Genomic DNA, 21192 nt, shown 5'->3' with positions numbered 1-21192 from the left:
ATCTCATTATCGGTTTAATCTTATCTGCTACTGGGATTGAGTCAGACCACCAGAGTCCACCGACAACTCATCACACAAGCAAGCATTATGGGCATTATGTACGGAGTACACTCAAACAAACTTAAACTGGGCTTTCTGACAGTATGTAGTATGTACTGTATGTATGCAGGCATGTTGTATGATTTCTGACATGCGTATGCACAAGAGGAAGAAGACAGCCAGACACATACGCACATACTGTACAGTATACGTACTGTATATATGCTGCAGGACTGTGAAGTCTTTTTGAAGATATTTTAGGGGTTTTCTGCACACCGGGGCGACTGTGGCTCAGGAGGTAGAGCAGGTTGTCCAATGATCCATGGGTCGGCGGTTCAAATCCCGGCTCCTCCTGTCTACATGTCGAAGTGTCCTTGGGCAAGACACTGAACCCTAAATTGCTCCCGATGTGCTGGTTGATACCTTGCATGGCTTCCGCCTCAATCGGTGTGTGTGTGTGTGAATGGGTGAATGTAAAGCACCTTGGATAAAGGCGCTACCATTTACCGAAGAGTGACAGAAACCGGCAACTCTCTGTCAGGCTGCAATAGAGCCTATACTGTATGTACTGTACATGCGCCTTAACCACTGGGTCATCGGTTCCCCGGACTAAAGTACAGTATTACTGTGGTCACTACTCCACCATCTAATCTACAGTAATTAACAGTTATTAGGTTTAACTACTGTATCCACAATTCCACATACAGTAATGACCTCTGTAAGCTTGGCCAGGTATTCGTGTGAACTTACACACGAGTTCACACGGCAACATGGAGGAGGCACAATAACATACTGTAGACGGTAGGTGTTGAACCCAAAACGAACATTGAAGTGACTTTTATTGTGGCATCCACAGAGTGACAAGTCACTTCAAGGCCTCAAGGGTACTTCAAGGGAGCTACAGTCTGCACACTGTAGTGTAGTTCAGGGCTCTGCAACCCTTTTCACAGTAATTGCCATGTTTTCATTTTCGTGATAGTCAGTGTGCCATATATAATTATGACACCACATCAAAATTAAATATTCCCATATTTTGATTGTCCATGGGATATACGCATAACAACCTTAGAAATATTGTCTTTCACATCAGGATGTATACCATTAAACTCAGAGCAATATCTATCTCCCATCCCCAGTCATGAGTTAGGATTTTAAATGTACAGTTATGTGCAGGATGTAATTTGAAGATGTGAGTGGACTTAACTTTTTTGGAATGAAAAGAAAAAACTTCTCTGTCTCACACTTTTGCCAGTGTGCCAGTGAATTGATCACCCTTCCCTGTGCCAATGTTGGCACCCGTGCCTACCCCTGGTGTAGTTTACACCCTCCCCAGGCCAACAGTGCTCAATGACAGGGACTGCAGTACACCAAAGCACCAAATAAAGTGACGAAATCCCATTAAAAACTAAAGTCAAAGAAGAAAACCCTGCATAAAAGCACAGAGACAGCAATCAGTCAAAGCCAAAACACAACTGACAAAATAGAAGGAAGTAATGTAGAGGATGAGGATGATGTCATGTGCAACAGGAGAACTAAAGTGAAGTGTGTTAAGGAAGGATGGCTACGAAAATACAGAAGACAGATCAATATATCATGTTTCTCCAGCGTCAGATCGAAGTGGCAGACGAACACTGAGTCAATGCACTCACTGACCACATCATTTGGCAATGTCCCCAGTCTTATTCCCACCTCAGGGGCCTGTGCTACCTCCTGTCATCCCTCTGGATCATTTCCTCAGTATCCTATCTGAATAAAGCAAAACAATCTGCAAGCTCTCTTTGCCTTCGACAATACCATCTCTGTGGGCGGCATACTTTGGTCCGACGGAGCATTGGTCCGACTCTGGGTTAGGTTTAGGTGTGCTGCCCCGTGCTCGCGGTTATGGTTAGGGTGAGGGTTTGGGGTAGGTAGTCGATGGGACCAATGGATCGGATCTATGCCCCGTCGGACAAAAGGCATACACTCCATCTCTGTGACTCTTATCCGATTTGTTATCAGCAAGGCTGAGCAAGAGAAAAGGGCAGAGGGTGCACAGAGAAAGAGACACATGTACAGTACACTCAGTGAACGCAGAGACATACAGGTGAATGATTGAATGATCACACTATAACTCTAACTACAGCTTTATTATAACTCAAGTTTATTGTAAGTGTGACTGTCAGTCCTGTGTTATACTGGCAAAGAGAGAGAAGGGCCCAAGTGAGGGATGGTGTCCTTGGAATATAAAAAGGAGCCATAAAGCAAGGCAGCTGACTCTTTATGGGATGATACAAAAGAACAGCTTCCACTTAGTCACAGAATGTACATTTTAGTTAACAAGTTAACTACCAGTAAGACGCCCTGAGGACGAGAGTGCATGCATCTGCCTGGGTGACGGCAGACTGCTTGGCGAGCGCTGGCGCTTTGGCATGGGGGTCAGATCAACATATGGAATGAATTCTGTACTGGTCATGGAGCGTGTCTTGAGTGTACAGGGTTTGATGAGGTCAGATCAACGTCAAAAAATCAAACGATATACTGGTTTAAAAACAAGAACAAGGTCACGGGCAATCAAATGCTTAGGAGTAAAACAGGGTTTTAAAAATGGATTTAAAAACGTCAATGGAGGGGGAGCTTTATAAACAAATATAAGGGGTTAATTAATTCTGAATTTCACTGGTAACCAGTGGAGGGAAGCCAGGATGGGGGTGATGTGGTCTCTCTTCTTGGTGCCGGTTAGGAGCCTGGCTGCTGAATTTTGGAGACGGTTTAGGGCTGATTGACTGATACCAATGAAAAGGGAATTGCAGTAATCTAAACGGGATGTTATGAGGGCATGTCAGAACGGGAATGACGGGTGGGGTCACTCTCTCTTGGGATAAAGTGAATCAAAGTACAGTTAAACTACTCCACGTTTGTCTGGTGACCCCCTGGAGCCTGTAGTGGGGAAACCCTGGACCCCCCTTTGAAAGCCACTGCTCTATGCATTTGCCATTGTACTTTGTGGGTGTTTGAAAGTGCCATACATTTAAGTGCTTGAAAAGTGAATGATTAATTTAGCACAGCAATAGTGTCAGCAGTTAGCGTACGAACATCAGGTGAATGCCTATCATTAACACAAGAGGGTGGTAACAAATGAGCATCCAGTGGACACATTGAAAGTGAAGTCATAGCTACTCAGTGCTGAGGATCATCAGAGGTCATCAGCAGTAATCCTCATTGGTGATAGGGTCACGGGTGAATGAGTGTATGGGTGTGATGTCTATGTGTAAATCTAATCTACATTGTAGATTAGTTGCATTTCAACAGTTACATCCGGCATCATTGGGCATAATGTCCTGATAAAGCAATGACCATGGTGCCACAAGCATGTTTGTTTTAGTATGCTTACACTGATGAGGGAATCAGTACAGATACTGGTCAAACAGACCAGTATCTGTACCGTCTGTAGATATATGAAAATGACTGACGGCATGCTGTTGCTATAGTGCAGAGGTGGGCCACTTTGACAATGGAGAGGGCCACTATATTTCCACACTCACTATACATTGTATATTGCGTTACTGTTGAAGTTGTAGCATAAATAGCAGATCTACTGATTTATATATCAAACAAAAACTGTCAATATTTGCATACTTGTAGAAAGTTCTAAACGTGAGTCAACAGAAACTAGCACTGGTGAAGTGGGTGTACGGTATTTTCTTATCCAACTTCCTCAAGAGATCAAGGGGCAAAGTCTTTTCATGTGAATATTTCTTTCAAGTCTTTGAGTCACTGTAACAATCAAACCCAGAAGTTTGTTTTTCATTGCTTTTTATCTGCGTCAGACAGATCTGGTACTAACATTCTATGATGACATTACAGTACCGTACTTCAGGTTGAGGTGCTACTGCTAATTCACAGATCGCAGATAAATCACTCTGTTTTTTTCTACTGAATTAAAAATGAACACTGTGGAAAGTCTTTATAAATGAGAGCATTTCTAACCATCACCAAGAAAGAAAAGACAAAATTGTCACTTGGATGTTGGATCTCATGTCGGCCTATCTCCACCGAACCAAACTAAGGGTCTTTTCTACCATACCATTCTGCCAGCCATCCCACTGTAGGGGAAAACTCCAAAACTGGAATTCCTTCAACAATCATTTGCAAATCTAAGCCAAATAAAATGGCAATAAGATAACACAGTGCAACCCAACTAGAAATATACAATACCTTTATTAACACATTTTTGAGTGGTGCAACCACTCCTACATCCAGCAACGTCCGTGTACCTGTGTGTGTACCTGTATGTATAAGTGAGCACGAGTATGTTACATATTTATACCAGTAGATACAGAGAAGAAATTGGAACGATACAGAGAAGAAATTGGAACGATACAGAGAAGAAATTGGACGATACAAATTGGAATGATACAGAGAACCAATAGACGGGAGTTGCACCACTCGGTTCACACTAGTGTGATTTTTTTTAAACACAAAGTATAGACGACAATAAAAATAACACATGACATATACAAAACTAGGTAGCATTGTACATTAATGACACTGATTCATTCAAATCCAAGTCATATAACAAAATATGTACTGCTTCCCATGAAGTCCTGTGAGTGATTGAAAGAATGATGCCATTTGCACACTTTTGTATGTACGGTAGTTCATTTAACTGTGAGTGTACAATTATAACAGCGTAGTATTTTCTTCCTTTTTTTTAACTGCACATTGTATTCCACATCTGAATACCTGCTGCTGTGCGCACGTGATCTGTCACTTACAGTGAATGATTTCTTGGATAGCCCATCGGATGATCTGGTTGAAGTCAAACTGGATGTATTTCCTCCAGTAGCGTCGGTCCCTGCCATATGTTACGGCAGGATAACACGGACTGCCTGAGAGACAGAAAGAGATATTTTTTAATGTTGATGTTAATTGAAGAGAAGATGTAAGTTTTATACTTAGTTTCGTAGATTAATGTGCCTGCCTGTTTTGTTATTTAAGAGAAGAGAAGAGAAGAGAAGAGAAGAGAAGAGAAGAGAAGAGAAGAGAAGAGAAGAGAAGAGAAGAGAAGAGAAGAGAAGAGAAGTGAAGAGAAGAGAAGAGAAGAGAATCTACAACTCCCTCTAGAGGTCTAGGAGAAGAGTTGTGTATTTCTGTTGCTGGTGTAAGCGAGAGCTTGCCAGTATATTAGAGTATAATAAAGCATGTGTGTGTTCTCACTTATTCCATGGAAGATTCTTGCGACAGCTCTTCCAGAGAACTTCTCATCACTTCGGATGGAAAGGAAACTTCTGATGTCTGATCGGATCTGACCTTCCCAGTCTGACAGCTACACACACACACACACACACACACACACACACACACACAGTGTTAATTTGAAAGACGATTACTGTGTGTGTGTGTGTGTGTGTGTGTGTGTGTGTGTGTGTGTATGTTACCTTAAACTTGTTGAGGTCATCATCGTCGTCCAGAGTGAGTGTGTGGTCTCGGTTTCGTCTCTTGTCAAAGTAGTCAGACAACAGGCTTTTCAGCCGGACACTGCGAGTATCATCCATCTCATCCACACAGGACTCTATTTTTTTGAATGACACACTGAGACAACACACACACACACACACACACACACACACACACACACACACACACACACACACACACACACACACACACACACACACACACACACACACACACACACACACACACACACACACACACACACACACACACACACACACACACTTAACTATTTAGGGAATAGTTATACTATGGATAATGAATCCATTGGTCCCTTACAGAAAAGTGGCTGGGTAGTAGTTGGCATACTACTACCCAAACAATAACAACCCATACAAAGTATGTGCAAATACCATTGGGTCCAGGGGTCAGGCTTGTCCAAATCTCTTAGCCAAAAGTAGCCGATCTACAAGCTCCCAACGCACCACATTGTTGTGAGCTTGAAGATAGTCAATTCCCCCCCCCCAGAATAGGGATGCTGGGTTCAAGTGATTAAAAGATATCTTTACACTTTGTCGTCTCTCACGTTTTCCTCATATCTTAGGAGGAAAGATGTATATATTTATGTACCGTAATACGACATAATAGATAAATGTAAGGTGACATTATGGAGACCCTTAGATACCCTCCATATATGGTTGTCGCTTCTCAGGGCGTCTTACTGGTTATGTGTGTGTGTGTGTGTGTGTGTGTGTGTGTGTACCTGCGGAATGCCTTGAAGCTGGCCGTCAGCTGGTAGAGCTGCGTACTCTCTTGTTCCAGCACTCTGTTGTGGAGGAACTGACACACTCTGTCCATCTCCTCATCACTGAGGTCACCGAAGGAACGGAAGTAGAACGACAGCTCGGAGAATTCAACCAGGATGCCGCTACGACCACCAGCTGACAAACAAACACACACACAGATAAATAAAAAGCTAGGACAAAATTCTACCAAAACTGTGCAACATAAATATAGTTGGATAAATACAGTATGTGTGCAACATAAATATAGTTGGATAAATACAGTATGTAAACACTATGTCATATTTCACTGATGTGGAAAACATATACAGGTATAAGGGATGTCCCGGGCACGTTCTTTTGCTCCGATTCCGATCATTTGAAAATGACGTGATCGGATCGGGACAACCCTAACAGGTATATATATATACACAGTACTAGTTACTTTCTACACAGCATGAGTAAATGGCAACAACTGTTACTTGTCAAACTACACGGAAATCAATGTTGGTACGTACTATGCTTTTTGAAGAGCATGCTCAAGCATGCACACACACACACATGCACGCAAACACACACACAAACGCCTACCAGAGCTGAATTGCAGCTGTCTTAGGCCTCTCTTCACTAGAGGAAGCTGCCATCCCATAGTATCAGCCAATTCTACGACATCAAAGTCAACCCCGTTAAAGCTCTCCACGCGCTGGCCTTCCATACGCTTTCTAGCCAGCACCACAGCAACCGGAGGGCAGCTGTTACCATGGAGAACCAGGAAAGAACAACCACAGTCACATATTGGGAGATACAATATCGTCAAGTAGAAACCTCTTATATCCTAACTTTTCGGTTTTTTTGCACGAAGCGACACATTTTTACTTTTGAGCTCGTTACTGGATTTAGCATTTTTGCTAAAACCGATGTATTTACATTGCATTTATGTAATGTCCATTGTCCTGTCTAAATAAACAAATAAAGTAAAGTAAATAATTTATCTTTTTTTTTGGTCCTGAAAATTTAAATGTTTTGACATATGAGGGTTCCACTCGACAGAGACAATAATGCTACAGCTGTGTAATTTCATACATAATTTAATAAAGATATTGATACTGTGTAACAGTTTTGGCCAACACAGAGATTAAATGTACTATTTGAGTTCATTATAGCACACTACATTGGAGAATATATTTCATACATTTTTGTGACTTTCTGGAGCTGCTTTGGTCCATCGTAGCAGGTGATTTTACACAGAGACAGGGTGGGGTGGAGAAGCTCGACAAAGTGCTGTGGGTGGAGTTCCAAGTAGCACAGCAACGTCTCAAGACCTAACACACACACACACGGGGACAAAATGATATAGTTTTTGTTGAGAGAGTTTGTTTTGAATGTTACTATGCGCCCATCCATTCATCTCTCTACACCTACATCAAATTATGGGTTAATGCATTTTATTCCTCACCCTCTTCCGTGATATCCAGAGCCTGCACAGTCTGAAGGATTTGGATAGCTCTCTCATGGGTGTGGCACACCCTCTCACTGGGCCAATCACTGCTCTGCACCGACTCCACTTCCGGGTCGCTTGACTTATGGCGACCTCCCATACCATCATCAACACCCTGGTTTTCTGATGATGGGGGACAGTGTTCTTGTTTAACCACTTGCAACTTTTCGCCGTCGTCCTCCATCTCCTCCTCTTTGTTCTCATCTCCTCTGTGCTGGCGTGGCACCTCCTCTTCACAGGGATGTGATGAAACCTTACAGCAAATAACAAAAAATAAATAAAATTATTTTCAACCTCAATTGAGGTTAGTAACTACTACAACTTTCGTGCCAAAACGCGTTTCTCGTGGTAGACGAGGGCTGCTGCTGATGTGTGCGTATAATTCTTTCACTGTAAAATGCATGGCTTACAGGTGACAAATCATTTGTTTCCAAAACTACAAATTGACAGCAGTCTTAGGTCGCATTCATACCAGAGAGCTTTGCTGCGATTAAAACGAATCCTGCTGCGCATTGTCAGAAAGTGCGCTTCGTTTGGCAGGTGTGAAGGCTCATTCGAATCCTAATGCGCAGCAAATAACCGCATTTTACTCCGCCCAAAAACGTGGGTTTCGCTTCGCTTCGAATCGCACTTGACTACGATTCGGTGCAGGTGTGAATGCAATCCGCTGTAAATAAAGGAAATGAAGCACATAATGTGGCGGGTGAGGAGCTGAACACAGTTGGAGACGGTTAAGGCATATTTTACGCAGCGCAAAGATGTCCCGTTACTGTGGATAGACGTGGTCGAATAAGGAGACTGAAGCCCTGATCGAAATGAGGACGTGTACATTAATCAATTGCTTAAGAAAACACATAAAAACACTGCAGTGTATTATAGCCTACATAATATTCTGTCTGTCTGTGCGTGCCGTAAACATGGAGTGCTGTCACTGTGTGGGACTGGGGAGTTATATCAGTGCGCTCATGCAGCGCTGTGCCTCCATGCCCAAAAGAACAGTGTGTGGCGGCTGCGTGCGTAGAGAGAGAGAGAGAGAGGGGGGGGGGGGGGGGGTCCCAGACGGCACGACACATGCACGTTATGAGTGTAATTTTATCACCATAGATTTCACTGTGTAGGCTATAGTTTATGAATGGAACACATTGATAAAGGTCCCCTCTGCTGCGTTTCCAATTGCTGCGAATGACAGTGTGAAGGCAAACCCCAGCCAATTAAAAATGCAATAATCCCAATTCCCCGCCCATACGGATCTGAGTCTACCGAAGTATTAGGTGAGAATGTGACCTTAGAATACCAAGAAATAGCAGTGCATCAGTCAATCGAACTATCCTATTTAATCGAATACAAAGGCCTGTGTAATACTGTTACGGCAAGTGGAACCTGGTGTTCTGTTACGCAGAGTAGCAGCATTATTTGGTGTCAGCCCGTGGAGTCAGGGACCATTTCCAAACTTAGGACAAAGTTCTTTGAGACTGGTGAAATGACAACACCCCAAGAAGACCAGTTCCTCACACTTGCTTCACTGAGGAACCATAGTAGGCTTTCTTCCAGAGATTTACAGGCGACGGTACCACAGACAGATCCATGCTCAGGTGCCAGTCAGTCACACACCTGAGCTGATTATTCGATTAATCAGAAAGTGTTACTTTTCCAATTAATTACCTCTGCAGCAGGAGCCAATGGTACGTCCCTCTGGTGGCCAGGGTCTGTGGACTGTACCATTTGGGGCTGGGTAGGGGTGTTCATGCTACTCTCCTGTTCAAAGAAATCCATCATCTCCAGCAGGTCTGAATCCTCCCTGTCCTCTGCAAACTGACGGACAAAACAGAGACATCTGCTGTCACATGGTCAAAGGGCATCTCTGAGAATTTCAATGAACCACAAGTTCGCCATCTCTTTCACTTACTCACACGCCCATTTACCTTGGCTACCTCTTGTTGTTTCTGGTGTATCTGTCGACATTTGCAGGAAGGGAAGGCTAACTGGACAAGTCTCTTCACTGAGTAGAAGTCTACTGTGTTTGCAAAGATGTGACGACGCAACTCATGGAGGTCCCCACCCTACACAAACACACTTTTACACTCAGACTTGACAATTTTAACATTTGAACTCTTCTTTTTTTGCTGCATCAGTAAATTAAAACAACTCATCTGTGGTTTTAGGCCGAGATCAGCCCAATGCCGATACTCGGCTTCACCACAATGCATACAAATACATATTAATAATATATAATATAATATATAGTACAAACAGACAAAAAACTACAATAAGGACTAACCTCTGGGTCCAAGAAGAGATGGCAGTGAGACGGTTGTCCATCCCTCCCTGCCCTACCAATTTCCTGAACGTAACTTTCAAAGCTCTGAAACAAAAAAAAACAATATTGTAAATTGAACTGAAATATATGCTACAATGAATAAAATCAAGAGACAATTACATGAATACACAAAAATCGTATTTGTAAATACTTTTGGAATTCCAGCGTGAATTCAGCCTGTGAATGATGTGACTGCCCTATAATACCAAACATTTTTAAATGTGTGTGATGTGTATTCAAACCTTGGGCATATTGTAGTGAACTATTCCGCGAACATCCGATTTATCCAAGCCCATGCCAAAAGCCACGGTAGCCACCACCACCCTCAGCATCCCGCACATGAAGCAGTTCTGGACACGACGGCGCTCAGATGCAGACATGCCGGCATGGTACGACTCCGCCTGCCATTTTAACTCCTTACGGATCTTCTTTCTGGCTAAACACAGAGAAGGGGGAAAGAGGGAAGGACAACAGGAAAAATGCAAACATCAAAGTGGGTACTTTAATTTAGACCCGAGATTCACTTTGAAAGAATATATATTCAAAGATTTGCGCCAGATTTTTACGATTTTTCAAAAATAGCAGACCTACAAGCTCATAGCGCTCATAGCTCGGCAAGGCTTACTTACTTAATGGTTTTGATAATAGAAGAAAAGAAAAGTTTTCCTATACCCATGGCCTTCTTATGCTGTCCTGCAGGATTGCTGCTGGTTTTCAAGTGAATATTTTCCTTCACTAGCACCCCCTGTAGGGCGGTCCTGAGCAGTGCCGACACACGAACAGTCTCTTCTCTTCTGGTGCAGTAGATAATGATGGAGTCCAGACAACCAAAACGATCTCCTTTCAACAGGGATATTAAAGCCTGGGGGAGAGAGTGGGAGACAGACAGAAAGAGGAGCGTGAGTAACAGAGAGTGAAAGGGCGGGTTGGTGATAAAAAAGGTGTTTTTTGGCTATTTCAATGAGGACAAACGTATCTATACTATCTAGAGGCCAATGCAAAAATGAGAAAGAGATGGAACAAATAAGAGGAATGAAATACTAAAGGAGGGAGAATAATGTAAGGGGTAGATTTTAGCCTGTGAAAAATATTGCCAACAGAATGAACGAATTACAAGAAATAATGTTGTGTAATATGTGTCTGGTGTCTCAGAGTCCATACTCGTTTGCTGTTGGGAGGAAACCACCCAACTAAATTTTCTTAGATATTTTTCCTTAAATCACTGCCATCGAGCACCTGAATTTCCTGAAGGTTTTTGGAGTTAGGTGGTTTCGTTCCTGCAGCAGAGATATGCTCCTTGCAAGCACAAGGACATGGGTTTGAATGGCTACAACCACATTCTCACATCTCTCTTGTATCCCCCTCCCAGCTATTTCCGCTAAGTATATTACTATTTTTATTCTGAAGCAAATTATTTGTGTGAATCGTAAACCTAAATGTGTAGACAATTTAGGCATTTAGCAGACGCTATTAATACAGAGTGACTTACATTCAGCAAGAACAAAAAGCATGGCAATATATCACATACATAAAAAGTAGTTATCATGAAACATGCTTAAGCTAAGAACGTAACAGTGGAATATCTATATAATGAAACTATACATATAAACTATACATACTATACTAGTCTATTCATATATACTATAAAGTGCTATGACTACATAAATGCAATTCTAGTGCTGTCTACGTAACATGCTATCTAAGTAGACACACACACACACACACACACACACTACCTTGTCCTTCTGACTGTCCGTAGACACGGACAGCACCAGGTTAGGAGGCACCGCGGCAGACCTTACAGAGATGCCATCCTCATCGTTGATGTCCAGGTGGCGAGCTATGTCCAGGGCAGTGGACAACGTGGCTGTGGCAGTGAGACCCAGGAGGCAACGCACCCCCAAACGCTCTCGTAGTACCTACAAAACACATGTATTTACACTGTATTTTAAAGAAGAAAAAGTGTGCCATAAATCTGTAGCATTAATGGGTTCCCTGAAGCAGTGGTTAAGAGTGGTCCGTGGACCCCCCCCCCCCCCCCCAAGGGTTCTTGAGGGGGTTCTAGGTGCGCACCAGCTGATATTTAGGAACCAAGTGATATTTAGGAACCAAATGGACCCTTATGGGGGGCTGTAACTCCGAGAGTTTGGGAGTACACGCTCAGAGTCTGTGATGTAATCTAATGCAAAAATAAACCGGGGGGTTATGAAATGATAACATTTGAGAATCACTGCCCTGAAGAGACAGGTCATGAGAACAACACACACCTTACAAAGCCTCAGGTAGGTAGGTCTGAAGTTGTGGGACCACTCGGACACACAATGCGCTTCGTCAATACAGGCAAAGGACACAGGTGGGAGCTGCTGAGCTGAGGGTAGGCAGCCTGAACCGGATCCACCGCCCCCCACCAGAGCCTCCGGGGACAGGAGCAGCACACACACCTCTCCTGACTTCACCTGGAGGGACACGTTGGTGTTTTAAAAGGTGGACTTTTTAAAGGCAATTGGGGTTTTATTAGACAAAACATTACATTTACACACACACAGACACACCTTACCTTTTCAATAGCTGCTTCTCTCTGTTTCATGGACATGCCGGAGTGGATGCATGCTGCCTTCAAATTATCTGGAAGACCAGAGACCTGTGAGGGTACACACACACACACGAAATGTGGGCCAAAATGTTCAACCTGAAACCAGTTGATTGAAATTTGGCATGTGAAATTCTGGACAAAATTCATGTATATCCAATTAGATTTGACTAAAGTTTCATTTGGTTGAAGCCAACATTTTCTAAGCCAACATTTTCACGTGCGCACATGCATGCGTGTGTGTGTGTGTGTGTGTGTGTGTGTGTGTGTGTGTGTGTGTATACCTGGTCATCCATCAGTGAGACCAGAGGGGAGATAACGAGCGCGATGCTTTTAGATCTCTGAGCATACAGATAGGCTGGGAGCTGGTAACACAATGATTTACCCATCCCTGTTGACAACACTACCAGGGTAGAGAGACCTACACGACAACAGAGGGGAGAGAAGGTAAAGGAGAGAGCAGAGTAAATGGAGAGAAGTGTGTTATGTAACCACTAGTCTCTCGAGACAGACTGTTGACTGACTCGCATTCATAGTGTGGAATCCTCCACGTCTTCCGACAAATCCGACAGTCATTACATTATTCCGACAACACCGTCGCTCCCGACATGTGTTGCCGGTTACAAATCACCCGTGGCTCCCGATATGCGTTGCCGGTTACAAATCACCCGGGGCTCCCGACATGCGTTGCCGGTTACAAATCACCCGTGGCATCCGTGTGCGGTAAGGTTAGTGTTTGGGTCGACGAATGACTGTCGGACTCTTGGTATGTTGGAACACATGTCTGCACCCTTTTGTTCCGCCCCGGAAAAGGTTGAGAGTGGGAACGAAAACATTGGGGCAACACCGGAAGAAGAGAGAACAAAGAGGAGCAAAAGGGGCCTTTCCTGTGACGGAAATTCAATTTAACGTTCCGCTCATAGGCAAATTCAAAGGAAAAGTGGACGCTGTTTTTCCTTAAGTTTTTGCCATTGGGTTCTCAAAACTACCAACTGTTACAGGTGAATTCTACCTACAGTAAACAGGAAATGTATTTCTGTGCATGCATGCGTGTGTGTACAGTACATGCTGTACCTGACAGTATTCTCATAATGGCCTCCTCTTGTCCTGGTCGGAATGACTCGAAACCCAAATCATTCAGAGCCTGGTACACATCAGCAGGTGTTTCTACACGCACACACAGACACACACACAGGTTCAAATCATTCAGAGCTTGGTACACATCAGCAGGTGTTTCTGCACGCACGCGCACGCACGCACACACGCACACACACACACACACACACACACACACACACACACACACACACACACACACACACATTTTGTGAAATCTAAAATCAATTAAAAAAGCATTACGTTTGTGTATATGTGGGTGTTTGAGTGTATATGTACAGTATGTGCTGCTAATGTGTACCCAAACGTTTATATACAGGCTCTGTATAGGAGGTGGGTGTGTGTGTGTACCCTGGACTTTTCCATCATCTCCTACACTATACAATGGCTCCATGGGTGGCGGAACGGCGGGGCGTTCGTAGTCGGGGCGATTCACATTCAACAGAACCTCATCCTGTTTACTGTCCACCTTCTGGTCCTGATCTGGCTCCTCAACATCTGCAGCAGGGAGAGTAACTGCAACACATGATCCATGTCAAATTTACAGAATGTAAGTATGTGAAGACAAACAAAGACACGCCCAAAGGTAAGACCAGAGAAGGTGGAGCATTTAATTACAAACCAGGTGCCAATCAGGTGGTAAGGATTAGAGCAAGCCCTACCATACACCTGACAGCATACAGTATGCAATGTATATTTTGTTGTTTTGTCACCCACGTCTTTCAGAAGCTAGACTGGGCAATGGCCCAATGGCTTCTGCTGGGGAGTAGAACAGTTCTAAGGTAAAGGCTCAAAATCACAGTAAAATCCTCAGTGTTCAAACAAACCTATACCTCTGCAAAGTGCAAATGGTACATTTTGTACACTTTCACACAGTTATATTAACGCAGGGTTTTATTGTTGCATGTTGAACAGACTTGTACTGCACCTAGAGGTTCAGATCGCAGTGTTCCCGTTGCTCTGGCGACCTCTTCCAAGGTGGGCAGTTCAAAAGGCTCCTCTTCCACAGTGTCCGATACGTGAGCCAGAGACGGGGGAGGGACTACGGAACAGAGGAAAAGCAGCTCGAGATGAATACCGTCGATGTCGGGTGGAAACTGTTTATTTTCAGGAAATGTAGAAAAGTTATTATTTAGTCACAAGCAAGTATTTATTGTCAAATATGTATGAAACCCCCAGATAGACTTTACTACTACTAAGTAGTTGTAAGATAGTTGATAGTGGTTGAGAATTCATTTTCAAAAGATTTTATTAATTTTTTTGCTGGAGATTTGCTTTAATCAAAACAGTGTGCCGTGTTGACTCTCTTACCGGGCCCCTTACAGTCCATGGCCCAGTGTCCAGTGCCGTTACACTTGTAACAGACGTCACCCTGTCGATTCATCCCCCCTCTGAAACCTCCTCTGCCACCTCCTCTGAAACCTCCTCTGCCAAAGCCACCACCACCCCCAAAACGCTCTCCTTTCAGCGCAAACTTCTCCATGACCATCTGAAACACACATACACAGAAACTCATATCACTTGTAACACACAGTGTACTACTAGAGTTATTTCTACTCACTGATATAAATATATTCTTAGAAGAGAATTCAACATACGGTACACAAACAGTTGTATTTTCCTATTTAGTACATCGTTACACATTCAATTTCAACTTCATCATTTACAAATTTCGAATTCTACATTTGTCAAGTCATTCACACACAACAGTACATGTTTACCTGTTTGCGTAGGCCCAGCCCTCTCATTGCGTACCCTTTGACATGAGATTTCTTCTTTAAATTGATCTTCACAAAGTTGGCGTCTGAATTCTTGACAACGCTGTCCAAATAAAGCAACAATAACACACATAAGAGCACAAACTTCAAGCTGGATATCTTAGCACCCCTATTTCAAGCATGTTATAACAGGTGAACATTTGTCAATAGCTTATCTACAAGCTCACGCTGCAACTGTGTTGTGAGCTTGTAGATCAACTATTTTTGACAAAGAGATTTGGATGCCTAACATCCTACTTCCCAGGACCAAATACCTCACCTGCGTCTAACAACAGGCATGCGTCGTGATTTGTTTGCTTTGGCATCCTCTTCATCCACCTCTCCAAACAAGTTCTCCTGAGGGTCCTTAACATGGGATAAATGCATTTACCGGTACATTAATGCATGTTTTACAGGAACACTGGGGTGAAATGTGGACAGAATTACATGCACTTATCTTTTGCTGAGTGCTGGAGTCAAGAAGGAAAGAAAGGTTTACTTTAACGAGGGGCTTAATCATGTCTTTCTTCTCTTCTTCTTCATCTTCTTCCTCTCCCTTCTTTCTTCTCTTCTTTTTCTTCCCTCCCTCTCCGGCGGGTGTCGTGTTTCCATCAGAACCAGAACCAGCCTCCTTCTTCTTTCTGCAAACGGACCGTTGCCTCTTCTTCACCCCACCCTCCTCTGCCATGTCTCCTTCGGTCCCCTCTCCCTCTCTCTCTCTCTTCGTCCCTCTCTTCTTCTTGACTTCTTTCGTTTGCGGCAGGGCCTCATCACCCTCATCTCCCTGTCCTCCTTCAACGCCCTCCCCTCCTTCCGTCGCTTTCTTCCTTCCTCCTCGTCTCCGGCTTTGGGGGGCAGGTTTAGGCGTAGCACCATGGACCGCTCCATCCTCATCGCCACCCTCTCTTCTTTCACTCTCTTCCCGTCCTTTAATTTTTCTTTTCCCTCCTTTTCTTCCTCCGTCACATTCTGTTCCTTCTCCTCGTCCAGATGCAGTCTCTCCTATTCCAGTCGCTGTGTGCCCTCCTCCTCTCACTTCTGCTTCTTTTTCTTCCTCCATCGCTCTCTCTACCTCTCTTGTTTCCTGTATTTTTCTCTCCAGCTCTAACTCTCTTCTTTCTTGTCTTATTCTCTCCAGCTCTTCTTCTCGGTTGCCTACCACAGGCTTCTCCCCTCCCTCCACCTCTCCGAACACCTGACATCTCTCCAGCCAACCTTGGTCCAACAAATTCAGCCTGCTGACCAGGGCCGGCCGGCCGCCCCCCCGCAGGCCCTCTCTACCACTGAAAGCACCCAAGGATTGTACGTTTCCTTGCCAAGTCCCAGTATTCTGGTCATCAACTTGGGAAGTAGCAAGACTTTCCCCATGTCCTTTCAAGCCGCTTAAGACTCCTGTGCGTCCTGGGGGAGATTCTGTTGCATTCTGCTTACTAGTGGAAATACTCATACTCTCGCTATTACTACAATGGTCTCCATTAGTAGCACTAACAGGTTCATCACAAGACATGAGAGCAGGATCAAAGAGTTCAAATGGCGCTTCAGGCTCCGTTGGACATAGCGTCTTCATAGCCAAAGACGCTGGGCAGATATTGGCTCGTCTATGGAGAGAGGAGCATGTGAATTCAAACAAACCCTGTTAATTATCAGTTTGTTGAGGTACACGATGGCTACAGTAGATTATGTTGACAGTTTATAGGGAAAGCACTGTTAGCATGGTCTGTTTCAAAGTCTGTGATATAAAAACCAGTCTTATTATAGTACATAGGCCTGCACAGTAAAATCCTCACTGATAATTTATCTACTATTTACTCTTCTCTTAACTGTACATATAATTCATACACCTTCAATACAAAATAAAGACAATTATGGAACGCATAAGCTATTCCATTAATTCCTCTTTTTTTAATGACCTTGGAGTGAAGGGGCTTGACTTGAATGGAGTGAAGGGGCTTGACTTGGCTGGAGTGAAGGGGCTTGACTTGAATGGAGTGGCCAGGGTGCGAGGAGAGGAGGCTGTTGTTGCAGCAGGGCTGCCCATTGGTCCTCCTGTCTGTCTGTCTTTCCAGGACTTGAGGGGAGTACGGCCAGTATTCAAAGACTTCTTCAATGAGACAGGCCTCTCCTAGACAAACAAAAAGAATAACCAAGTTAAAAATCACTTTAGTTTGTTTGTTTTAGCATTTATATAATCAGTCAACATTTGAGGTTGAAACTGGCCAAAACAGACATGCAGCATAATACAAATTATAAAAGGAAAATAGATCACATTTCAGAATAGAATTCTACAGTTGAAAACATTATTAAGGAATCTGACACGAATTCTTTCATTTTGGATTAAAAAGCATTTCGCCAAATTAATGCATTTAGTTTCAAGTCATTCTACATTTCATGTCAATGGTGAAAAATACGCAAATTACATTTTCATAATTTTTACGTACAGGGCCAGGCATTTGGGACAGAATAAGCACACTCCTGAGAGCGCACTATGGGAGCAGACCAAGAATTGCTTTATTAAATGGTATGAAGTGGTTTTAAGTGTAATGTATAATGTCTTTGCATCCATTATAAATTAGTTAGTCAATGCATTCGGAATAGATGCAATAATATTCTCAAAGCCATCCATCCATCTCTGTGATCATCCATTTTGCTTTCTTTGTCAAAAGACGGCTGTAGCCTAAAAAGTCTAAAAACTATGAAGCACATCTTCATTTCTCTCTACCCTTCTGACCGTTTCTTTACCTTTACCTTCCTACCTTATGAGTGAGAGAAGCCAGATTGCTTTTAAGCTTGGATCCGTAGTACTGGGCAGAGGCCTCCAGACTGTCTCTGTCCTGCGGGGTTAGACTAGGAGAGGGCACGGGACGATTGCTGCGATTCAGATGAGAACCCCAACACCCCGACTCCTGAATGGACGGACACTTAGAGATAGACATCAAGAACAATTATTTATACGGCATTTGAGCCACGGACCACCATTCGATGAGATATAGCCTCTCAGACCCAAAAACTAAAGAATATTTTGTTATCGTTGGTGGATACGACTTTGTCCACAATTCCATGCTGTATTGATGTGGAGGGATAACAGACGAGACAAACGTTGATCAAAATAATTATTATTCTACATTCTCCAATTGTGTAGACTTTTTATTAATTAACTGATGCAGATGTTTAACAGTTATTTAACTCTTGACTTCACACTCAAGAGATCTATAAGGGTCCAATTGGTTACCAACTCTCCATCATTTAGTTGGGGACCACCCTCAAGAACCACTGGTGGTCCCCAGACCACTGGTTGAAAACCACTGATTGGTAGGAGATAGGAATGGTGGACGTGAAGGTAAGAGGGTGAGAGAGACAGTGATACAGTATAGTATAGGCATAGACAATGCAAGGCGGAGAGCCGAAACAACAAAGAAACGAAGAAACAGAAACATACATTAGTATTTAACTCAGAGATTGCAGTGCACATGTAATTTGTAACACTGAGCATTTTTTGCTGTGTAGCATCATTGGAATCAAATTCAGACTGAGAACACTAAGTTGTAATGCGTATTTCAGTCCCATGTCACTTAGCACCAGTAGTTTGAATTGCACGCACGCACACGCAATACAGTAAAGGTACGGTGGTACCTTTGGATCTGTGTTGGTCTCAGCTGTAGACCTGGAATGCTCAGTGTGTCCATTGCTTCCATTATTAATGCTGCTGTTCTCCTTGGCTTGTTTCAGATTACGATATTCTTTATACAAATCTGAAATAAATACACAATAACAATCATCATCGCCACCATGCACCACCAGTCAACAGCATCACTCCAGATGGCTCAGTATTCGTTTGATTTGGTTTTACTTCAAACGATGCATCTGTGTGGCTCAGTATTCATTTGATTTGGTTTTACTTCAAACGATGCATCTGTGTAGCTATAATCACCTTAATATCTGATTAAACTAAGATTAAGCATTGAATAATATATTGCAATATTAGCTATACTCACTCTTAGTTTCTTCTGGAGATTGGTCAATGTCCTCCTGTGACACAGAACGAGAACATCACTACATGATTCTCTATGTGTGTAGACTTCTTGTAAATTAACTTAAGTTTTGATTGATTGATTGAAATATTTATTAACAGTTTGTAGAATTTACAGTACATTTTAAGCACAAACTCAATACAAAGACTGTTAACTGTGAGTGGACGACCCAATTAAGCATTACACTTGTTTACAACAGGGTCCACATTGTTCAATTCATCAAAACATTTAGAGACATACAAATAGACACTTCTATGTAGCTAAAGAACAGAACAGGAATTCATCATATAGGAAGCAAAAAGGGAAAAGATACATATACAGTGAGGGGAAATGGGGTGGGGGGGGGGGATTCAGATTTTACAGAGGCCAGTTTCGAATTGCAGCCATCCGTAGGTGCCCTTTGAGAGCGGTTTTGAAGGAGTCAAGGGATTCACATGTCTTAATGACTGTTGGTAGGGCGTTCCACATTTTGGTGGTATAGGAGCGAAAATAATTTAGTCCCTCGTTTGTGCCGAATCTGGGTTGTACATGGTTTGTTGCACTCCCTCTGGTGTTGTGGGTGTGGACTTCGTTTACATTAAGGAAGTATTTAGACAGGTACATGGGTATCTTGGTGGTGTATCGAATCTTGTGGACCAGACCCATTGCAAGATGCTGTACTCTGTCGTCGACCCTAAGCCATCCCAGCCTGTCAAAGTGGGCAGGGGTGAGGTGGGTTCGGGGGGTGAGGCCAAGTAGGAGCCTGACCAGTTTGTTTTGGGAGGTCTGGAGCCTTGTTTTAAGGGCCTTTGAGGTGCTGTGGTACCAAGAGGTGGATGCATAGTCAAAGAAACCTTGTACGAGGGCTCCTGTTAAGGTCTTCAAGGTGTTTTTGCTGACCAGTGAGGAGATCCTGTAAAGGAATCTTGTTCTTTGATTGACTTTTTTGATTACGTTGGTGGCCATCTTATCACCGGAAAGATTGGCCTCCAGGATGGAACCTATAGGTAGGTAATTTGATCTTTTCGTGTGATAATATTGTCACCCACTCTAACCAAGAAGCCATCTGCCTTGCTGAGATTACTATTTGATCCGAAGAGGATGGATTCAGTTTTTCCCAGGTGTAAGGATAGTTTGTTATCAGCGAGCCAGGTGCAGATCCTACCGAGTTCAGTAAAGTAATGCAGATGTTTAACAATAATTTAACTCTTGAGAGTGTAAAATACTACTGCAGTATAGATGCTGCTGTTTTAGATTTAAATACTAAACTACATTGAGTAAAAGTAAAACCACTAGGATACAGACGTTATCCAATATTATCTTCATAGATAGATAGATAGATAGATAGATAGATCATACATACATCTCTGTGGTGACGTGTGGGCTTTTGTTTATTAGATTACCTTATTGGGTTTCCTTTCATGTTGTCTGACAAACGATTGCTCCCAGTCTTTTAGAAGAATCTTCACCTCATTGTAGCGATCCATGTCGACTACACACTGCTCCCCTCAGGTGTCAGTTCATTCACCAATCACCAGTTGCTCTTCTTGCAGTGTACTGAAACTGTAGTTTAAGTTTACTATGCACATGACATGCTCGCTGTGTGCACTTCACTGTTTACAGATCCTTTAGTAGTTTAGTTGTGCTGCA

The 21192-nt window shown here is 43.1% G+C and overlaps 1 protein-coding gene across 2 annotated transcripts; it reads right to left on the bottom strand.

Moving 5' to 3' along the window:
* Positions 1-4515: 4515 nt before the first annotated feature.
* Positions 4516-21172, bottom strand: recql4 (RecQ helicase-like 4). Of its 2 annotated transcripts, none has more exons than XM_083768643.1 (28): positions 20946-21172; positions 19528-19561; positions 19166-19284; positions 18289-18453; positions 17446-17657; positions 16035-17133; positions 15816-15901; positions 15500-15599; positions 15090-15267; positions 14707-14820; positions 14130-14294; positions 13737-13829; positions 12947-13083; positions 12630-12713; positions 12340-12528; positions 11809-11991; positions 10745-10934; positions 10315-10508; positions 10034-10117; positions 9678-9815; positions 9418-9567; positions 7714-8008; positions 7450-7579; positions 6849-7009; positions 6239-6416; positions 5457-5610; positions 5236-5344; positions 4516-4907 (listed from the first exon to the last, which is right to left on the bottom strand). In XM_083768643.1, exons 1-28 carry the CDS (start codon positions 21027-21029, stop codon positions 4786-4788), a joined length of 4947 nt encoding a protein of 1648 aa, XP_083624769.1. In that variant the 5' UTR covers positions 21030-21172; the 3' UTR covers positions 4516-4785. The 2 variants fall into 2 exon arrangements, with proteins under 2 accessions (XP_083624769.1, XP_083624770.1); XM_083768644.1 differs by having other exon boundaries at positions 18289-18438.
* Between the last annotated feature and the right edge of the window lie 20 nt (positions 21173-21192).

The sequence above is a fragment of the Protomyctophum parallelum genome, assembly GCF_964188405.1.
Source record: "Protomyctophum parallelum genome assembly, chromosome: 1".
Taxonomy (NCBI): domain Eukaryota; kingdom Metazoa; phylum Chordata; class Actinopteri; order Myctophiformes; family Myctophidae; genus Protomyctophum; species Protomyctophum parallelum.
The sequence above is the reverse complement of the archived record's forward strand: the minus strand, read 5'-3'. Positions and strand labels throughout refer to the sequence as shown.

What these genes read in the sequence shown, in the direction of transcription:
- recql4 (XM_083768643.1), bottom strand. Translation starts at nt 21,029, where the DNA reads ATGGATCGCTACAATGAGGTGAAGATTCTTCTAAAAGACTGGGAGCAA. An exon ending in ATGAAAGGAAACCCAATAAG is followed by an intron (nt 19,562 to 20,945) that starts GTAATCTAATAA and finishes TCTGTGTCACAG; the next exon opens with GAGGACATTGACCAATCTCC. An exon ending in AGATGATGGAAAAGTCCAGG is followed by an intron (nt 13,830 to 14,129) that starts GTACACACACAC and finishes GTGTGCGTGTAG; the next exon opens with AAACACCTGCTGATGTGTAC.